The 8,614-nt window shown below is 49.8% G+C and overlaps 1 protein-coding gene across 1 annotated transcript; it reads right to left on the reverse strand.

The window, feature by feature from the left end:
* Window positions 1-1,953: 1,953 nt before the first annotated feature.
* LOC135824293 (uncharacterized) lies at window positions 1,954-7,663 on the reverse strand. The gene is made up of 3 exons (XM_065337026.1): window positions 7,574-7,663; window positions 6,947-7,055; window positions 1,954-4,720 (listed from the first exon to the last, which is right to left on the reverse strand). Exons 1-3 carry the CDS (start codon window positions 7,661-7,663, stop codon window positions 3,699-3,701), a joined length of 1,221 nt encoding a protein of 406 aa, XP_065193098.1. The 3' UTR covers window positions 1,954-3,698.
* Window positions 7,664-8,614: the final 951 nt, after the last annotated feature.

Consider the following 8,614-nt stretch of genomic DNA (forward strand, 5'->3'; position numbering starts at 1 on the left):
ATTTTCCCTTGCTTATCCATGTAGTGAGAGGTGAAACCATTATTGCTGGTGTTCATTTGCATGCTAAAAGCCTATCATGGGAAGTGGTATTCATGCCTGCAGACAAGCTGTCACTGCTTCCATTCTGTGAAAATGTCTTCATCTGAAACAGCTCACGTGAGGCCAGTTCCTGAGAGCCAGACAATCTCAGATCGAGATCCCTCCCATTTGCGGAAATAATGAAAACATGTGGTCAGAAATTATTTTGCCGCTCTACATCCTCTGCGTGCGCAGTCTTCTTCTCCTGCGGTTCCGTGGAGACAAATGGTTCGCCATAATACTCTTCTTTCCTGATAGCAATGGACTGTACTTGTAGGCGTTGCATGACAATCGTCCACGACGAACTGTATGTGCTTCACCAGGAAAGTAAGACACGCACTCCTGAGCACTCAAATCGACTTGGTACCGCGTCCATGAGGAATTCTAGCTCTTTTCGAGCCTGCTGAGCTGGACTCGGCAAAGGCAGTTCTGTGGAACAAGTTCTCTCTGTTTATAGCCGCTCCTTCATCCAGGTCCAAATTTATCAATGGATCAGTGTTTACTTCAGTATCGCTAGAGAATAGTACAAATGCTTTGACCAGAGCCTATGGCATAACAGGAAATCTCCTCTTCGTCTGTTTGATATTCACTTCGCGTACGTCTAGTCTCCTCCATGGCTCTCCATGATTTCTAAAAAGAGAACTCCTCGTTAATCATCGTAACGGATTCTGTTTAACAGTCTCAGTTGCAATTTCGGCATGCTACATCACCGGTACATTTACCTGACCACATTGCTACATAAAGACTTCATGTAGCAATGGCATTACATGTATGTAGTCAGGTAAATGTAGCATTGGTGCTAAAGATGTTACGTGTCTACACAATCACAAAGTCATGTCCCGGCACAATACATGTCGTTGCACCTCATGACTTTACCTGATTGTTGTAAAAAACCTGGTATTTTCCGACATTATCCACTTAGAAAGTCGTTATGCCGCTCAAACCTCAGATAATGCTCGTCTTGTTCCTTTCTATTGCTCCATAATGCTCTGATGCTCGGATACTCTCATATGTGCCGAATATAATGCCGGCATTATCCGCTGGACCCTAAGCATGGAGGTATGCTAGGCTGTTTTGGTTACATGAGAAATTTCAACCCAGTTCGAGTTCTGCCGGGGTTGAAAGTTTGTACGACAGACAAATCAGGCGACCGTTTACATGAAGGCAGTTGACGCGGGTCAAATACCGATATTCCGCCAAAAATCTACTTCTAGAGTCCTGTGTGGTCACGTTAATACTTTCGCGCGAAATTTGCCTGTGCAATGCTATTCAAACCTGGCGCATGATACGCATAGAAATACGCTATTATTATTATTATGCTGAAGACCACGGAGTCAGAGCGTAACACCCGGAACAGCAAAGTACAAGACTAGTCTTCTGCAATTCTCCAGTTGCATGCATGCTAAACAAGATGAATGAAAAGCCAAAACTCAAGACGCAGGAATCACTCATGCTCAATATTATCACACATACGGACGAGACAAGACAGTCTTGGGAATGTCATCATACTGAAAAATAATATCATTGCTCTGCAAAAAAACGCGATGGGCCAGAACAAGACAGAACGGAGCACATACTAACAAAATACAAGTGGTTATCAATGCCTTGCTGGTTCTTGTCTGTACTGTGCTGCTGGGTTGATCCAAGAAGGGGATAGACAATGCGAACTGATAATGTCTAGGAATTGTCAACGTTAAATGGCTGTTTAACCCACATGCATGCACCTGCTACCGCACACCCAAGTGTGCGTGCACACGCCCGCTAGGCCTTGTGGCCAAGCGTAATAATAATTATTATGTATACACACGCCTGTATTCCACATTGCAATATGCTTGCAAAACTTGCTCGCACCAGCACACCAAGCATAGAACCTAGTTGGGGGGTTTGCCATTATCTTTTTTCACATTTGTCACTCTTTGAAATATCACCAATGATAGCAAATTGCCGTGTTAGCAAGAGCCATTGGGCACAAGCCAATGCATGGCTCATAATTCTTATCGCCTCATAACGAGCACAGCACGGCAATTTGTAACAAGCACAATTGGCAAACATGTCACCCGGCAACAGCAAACGGGTACATCGTTACAAACAAGGTGCCCCGGCAAACTCAACGGGAACGCACCAATACAAACACGGCCCCGGCAACAGCAAACGGGTACGCCGTTACAAACATGGTGCCCCGGCAACAGCAAACGGGAACGCACCAGTACAAACACGGCCCCGGCAACAGCAAACGGGTACGCCGTTACAAACATGGTGTCCCGGCAACAGCAAACGGGAACGCACCAATACAAGCTGGCCTGGCAACTTCAAACAGGCACAACTGACAAACTACGGTACCCAGCAACAGCAAATGGGTACACTGTTACAACACCAGTCCATCACATCAAGATGGCGCTGCCACAACATTGCAGCAGCAACACAGCAGCCATGTATACGTGGCCCTCCAAGCGATTGCAAAAGGGAGGGAGGGAGGGAGAGAAATGACCAGCCTGACACGGAAAGCACTTCTTGTCCAAAGGAAAGACAAACCAAACTGCATTCAACTAGCTACTGCAGCACGCATAAAGGCAACAGTAGCAGCAGTGCAAAAATGCAAATTACAGATCATACTCGGCACAGAATAATAATTAATGATATGCATCATGAGACCATCACTGCGCATGTGCCCGCGTGGGCTAACTTGGCTTTGATACTCAAAGCCGGCATTTAACCCACATGCATGCACCTGCTACCGCACACCCAAGTGTGCGTGCACACGCCCGCTAGGCCTTGTGGCCAAGCGTAATAATAATTATTATGTATACACACGCATGTATTCCACATTGCAATATGCTTGCAAAACTTGCTCGCACCAGCACACCAAGCATAGAACCTAGTTGGGGGGTTTGCCATTATCTTTTTTCACATTTGTCACTCTTTGAAATATCACCAATGATAGCAAATTGCCGTGTTAGCAAGAGCCATTGGGCACAAGCCAATGCATGGCTCATAATTCTTATCGCCTCATAACGAGCACAGCACGGCAATTTGTAACAAGCACAATTGGCAAACATGTCACCCGGCAACAGCAAACGGGTACATCGTTACAAACAAGGTGCCCCGGCAAACTCAACGGGAACGCACCAATACAAACACGGCCCCGGCAACAGCAAACGGGTACGCCGTTACAAACATGGTGCCCCGGCAACAGCAAACGGGAACGCACCAGTACAAACACGGCCCCGGCAACAGCAAACGGGTACGCCGTTACAAACATGGTGTCCCGGCAACAGCAAACGGGAACGCACCAATACAAGCTGGCCTGGCAACTTCAAACAGGCACAACTGACAAACTACGGTACCCAGCAACAGCAAATGGGTACACTGTTACAACACCAGTCCATCACATCAAGATGGCGCTGCCACAACATTGCAGCAGCAACACAGCAGCCATGTATACGTGGCCCTCCCAAAAACAGACACCTGGAGCCAAACGCATCCATCACACTGCTTATCAGGGCCGACATGAGTGACAATGGCAAACCCCACCTAATACTTATAGTTAAATGAAGGGATCTGTATACCGCCTATCGGCACGGAATCAATAAATGTCAGCAGAGCATAACACTCACTTGCACTCACACCCTGTCACGTAGAGATGCTACACTACTTGTCCATTGGGGTGGCATGCCGGCCACTTGCCGAACATAGCGCTCAGAAGCTGTACTGCGCCACCGCCCTGCCCGTCGTATCACCGCTTCACTTGCACCTCTGGACGCCAGGAGTGTCGCCCCACCAATCCGCATGGAGTGGGAGCTCACCTGGTTGCAGTTGAGAGCCTGACGAAGTATCTTGTTCAAACATGGCGGAGTAAGGTAATTCCCTTCAGCAAAAGCGAACACAGGTTGAGCGCTGCAGGCTTGAGCTGTCGTGCGCCGGAATTCGGACATTGCCAGTACCGGGCACGTTTCGTCGCCAGTAGAAGACACCGTGACAGTTCCACCGTCGCCAGATTGGCGCGTCTTAGTGACTTTCAGCCGCAGCGTGACCGAGTCGGGTGCAATACTGACAGCCGTCCACACAAGTGCTCTTTGGCTGTCAAACGTGTGAATAGAAGGCGCCAGATACTCACTGGCACGCAGCAAGCCATAGAAGGCTAGAGTTACACTTGCCCACAGCATAGTCTGATCCACATATGCATAATTTGAACGTTGCAAGTATCGCCGGAAATGGATCAAGTCGTCCACCGAAAGCTCTCTCCGAGCCAACGCTGAGGGGGGTTGCCGTCTCTCTATGCCATGCAACACTGCTGTTAGGCGAGCAGACTTTAAAACATCCACTGCCGCCCCATTGCACAACAGGTAGTAGCGGACTGCCGCTAGGTAAACGCGAATTGATGACAGAGACAGACTTCTTACAACAAAGAGACTAGTGGTGAAGGACACAATATTTTCAGTAGTAGGAGAAAGTGCCACAATGGAGTTAGAACGGCAGAACTCTAAATAAGCAGCAATACCAGGCTTAAATGTTTGTTTGGTACGCTCCGAGACGGAGTCCTCAACTAGCGCGTCACTGGCCGCACTCAGAGCAGCGAGCTGGGGGAAGGCACGTGTACTGGATGGCTGCAGGCTGCGGGGGCCAGTTCTCGGAACCGAGACATCTGAAACCGAGACAACGCATCAGCCACAGCATTATTTACACCAGCAATGTGCCGTATGAACAAAATGTAATTGCCAGATGCAGCTTCAGCCAGCAGAAATCTGATAATAGCCATTGCATTTTTGTTACGACATGACCCTTTCCGCCATGCCAGCACAGCAGCCTCATTATCGCAATGGAACATAAGCCGCTTGCCAGACCAAGCATGACCCCAAACAGCGCAAGCTAGAGCAATAGGGATCAGCTCGCGAACCATAATCGGTTCGTCGAGCAGTTCAGCGGGCCACCGTCCCAAAAACCACTGGCGGGCATAATAGCCACCAAAGCCTACATCCGAAGCATCAGTAAAGAGATCAAGATCAGGGGATGTGGACCACTGGAGGTCATGAAAGAAAGAACGGCCATTCCAAGTGGCAGCAAACCGACGCCACCACGCAATGTCCAAGCGAACTTCGGCATCGAGTGTAATGATAGACTGCAGGGAGGGAGCGGTGCAGCTCAAGTCGATGAGGCGCCGGATGAAAGTCCGACCAGGAGGCACCACCTTGGCAGCAAATGAAAGGGTGCCTATGAAAGACAGCAGCTCCCGCTTCGTGCAACTAGTACGAGCAGACCAGACAGCCAGGGCTGAGTGCAGAGCAGACAACTTCTCAGCGGGGAGCCGCATGACCTGCTCCACGCTGTCGACCTCAATACCAAGAATGGTCACCACGGTGGCGGGGCCAACCACCTTGCCAGGACCGGATGCAACGGGAATGCCAAGGTTATCAAAGACTTGGAGAACGGTAGCCATCTGAATAGCCGCTGTGGAGAGAGGGAGCGCAGAGCTCGGAGGGGCAACACCAATGTAGTCATCAAGATAATGTTCCATGGAAAGAATAGAATAATTGTGCCGCAGGATCCAGCACACAGCATCGGCGAGAACGTTGAACAAAGCCGGTGAGGAGCGCATCCCAAATGGGAGGACCTTATCAACGTAATAACGACCCTGCCACACCATGCCCAGCATGGGCCAATCAGCAGGGTGGACCGGAATATTGCGAAACGCGTGCTGAATATCCACTTTAAACATTAGAGAACCCTTTCCCTGACGAATCACATGCCGAACGATGTCGTCCACGGTTATATACATAAGGCGGAAGCGATCAGCTGGAATACAGTCATTAATGCTGTGGCCCGCAGGAGCAGACAAATGCACAATAAGCCGGTGGCCACCTGACTTCTTGGGGACAACACCAATACCCGCGGAACGAAATGGAACACAGGGAGGCCGGAGGAACGGACCAGCGGTATGGCCACGAGCACATTCTTTGGCCAAGTACTCACTCACAATATCAGGATTGTCATAGGAGGAAACAAGGTTAGAGCTAACGAGGGAAGAGCGGGGACCAGTATAACCAATGCGGAAGCCATGACGCAGGCCATTGAGGAGTGTGGCCACGAAATCCCTGTCAGGATGGGACTGGAGCTCATCCGCCAGGGAGGCGACATGGACAGGAGTAAACGGGCGATGCTCAGACAAGGGAGAAGCCGAAGGCACACTACGTGGACTTGCTGGCAACGCCGGAGGCAGTACATTGGCTGCGTGGATGGTCCCCCGCGCCACACGAGGAGCACACATGACGAAATCGGCAGGAGCGAAAATTACACCGTCCGCGGTTGAACGCATCACAAGCCCTAGCAGCCGACTGTGGCTGCCGGCCACGTGGGCTAGACAAGCAGGAGGCAGCGAGGTGACCGGGCCGGTGGCAAGCAGAGCAAATAGGTAGGGACTGGCCCGTAAAACAGCGAGCATACAAGTCCATGTCGGTCTTGTTCCAGAGGACCTCCGAACACCGAGAGGCTCTCTGGCGGAACTGGGTGTCGTAATCGGCCACCGCAGCCCACCGGAATTTCTTAGCCGACTGGAGAATAATGAGCTGGTAACCCAGCAGCTCGGAGGACTTCGACGGTTGCTGATCGGCAACGATACAACAATAAATCGTCCAAGCCTCCAGCCAGGACTGGAGCGAGGCGATCCGGAGCCGTGACGACGAGGACGCCGTCATAACTAAATCGCCGTCCTCTTCGGACACGCGAATCCGTTTAGGATGAGGCTCAGCAGTGGGGGTCGACGCAATGACCGGGGGCAACAAACAGCTCAAATCTATAAAGTCCCCACGCAACACTTTCGCGATCTGAGCCAATGCCACATGGCTATAAACATCGACAGAACGAGAGGGCTTACCAGACTCAGGCAGGTGAGGACGAGACGAAGTCGAAGCCCCAGGCGCGGTGAGACCAGACGGGGTGACGGAGCTCGCGGCTGGTGGAGACAACGACGCTGTTGCGGACCACTGAACAGAAAAGTGAGAGAAATGACCAGCCTGACACGGAAAGCACTTCTTGTCCAAAGGAAAGACAAACCAAACTGCATTCAACTAGCTACTGCAGCACGCATAAAGGCAACAGTAGCAGCAGTGCAAAAATGCAAATTACAGATCATACTCGGCACAGAATAATAATTAATGATATGCATCATGAGACCATCACTGCGCATGTGCCCGCGTGGGCTAACTTGGCTTTGATACTCAAAGCCGGCATTTATTGCCTGCAGTGTTCTGCTGTCACGACCCGAGAACAGACTGGCTAATGCTAACTGGTAACGTCTAGGAATTGTTATCATCAACTGGCTGCTTCTTGCCTGCACTGCACTGCTGTCACGACCCGAGAACAGACTGGCTAATGCTAACAGGTAACGTCTAGGAATTGTTATCATCAACTGGCCGGTTCTTGCCTGCAGTGTAGTGCTGTCGCGACCCAAGAACAGACTGTCTAATGCTAACAGGTAACGTCTAGGAATTGTTAAGGTTACCTGGCTGGTTATTGCCTGCAGTATACTGCTGTCGCGACCCAAGAACAGACTGGCTAATGCGAACAGGTAATGTCTAGGAATTGTTGTCATTAACTGGCTCCTTCTTGGCTGTACTGTACTACTGTCATTCTGTGCGTCCAGAAGAAAGCATACGGATGTGAACTGCTCAACAACGTTCGGAATAGTTTCTCGATGTGGCGCTTGTGTACCTTCCTGATCGAGGTAGATGAGTTCATAGCCTCCTGGAAATAACAACTGGTTATCCAGGGTCCACTGAATACGAAATAACATTTTCTGGGTAGAGGTAACGTCTAGGAATAGTTAAGGTTACCTGGCTGGTTCTTGCCTGCAGTATACTGCTGTCGCGACCCAAGAACAGACTGGCTAATGCGAACAGGTAATGTCTAGGAATTGTTGTCGTTAACTGGCTCCTTCTTGGCTGTACTGTACTACTGTCATTCTGTGCGTCCAGAAGAAAGCATACGGATGTGAACTGCTCAACAGCGTTCGGAATAGTTTCTCGATGTGGCGCTTGTGTACCTTCCTGATCGAGGTAGATGAGTTCATAGCCTCCTGGAAATAACAACTGGTTATCCAGGGTCCACTGAATACGAAATAACATTTTCTGGGTAGAGGACATTTGGAGGGCGCCACGCTCGGTCGAGTCAAGATGCAAGCTACTACCAGCGGATGATTCTGTAGTGCAGATATGAGGCAACTCCGTTTGATCTGGGGAGATTGGCAGCAGCTCTGTCTTCTCGTTCAACCAGTCTGAAAATCAGTGTTACAGTCTTTCCTGTCTGGCATGATCAGCCTTGAGCGTTGATGCCAAAGTCCAAACTCGTAGCTGACGGAACAATGCTGCTCCGTAAGACAACTATTTTATATAATGAGAGGAAGGGCAAGAAGGTAACAAAATTACTTCACGATAACCAAAGGCACGAAATAGTACACAGTATGATAGTTTGACAACTACATGTATTAGTGATGAAATGGACAAGGGTGTTGAGGCAAACAACGTCCTCACACCACATAGCTTTG

Source organism: Sycon ciliatum, chromosome 9, assembly GCF_964019385.1.
Source record: "Sycon ciliatum chromosome 9, ocSycCili1.1, whole genome shotgun sequence".
Taxonomy (NCBI): domain Eukaryota; kingdom Metazoa; phylum Porifera; class Calcarea; order Leucosolenida; family Sycettidae; genus Sycon; species Sycon ciliatum.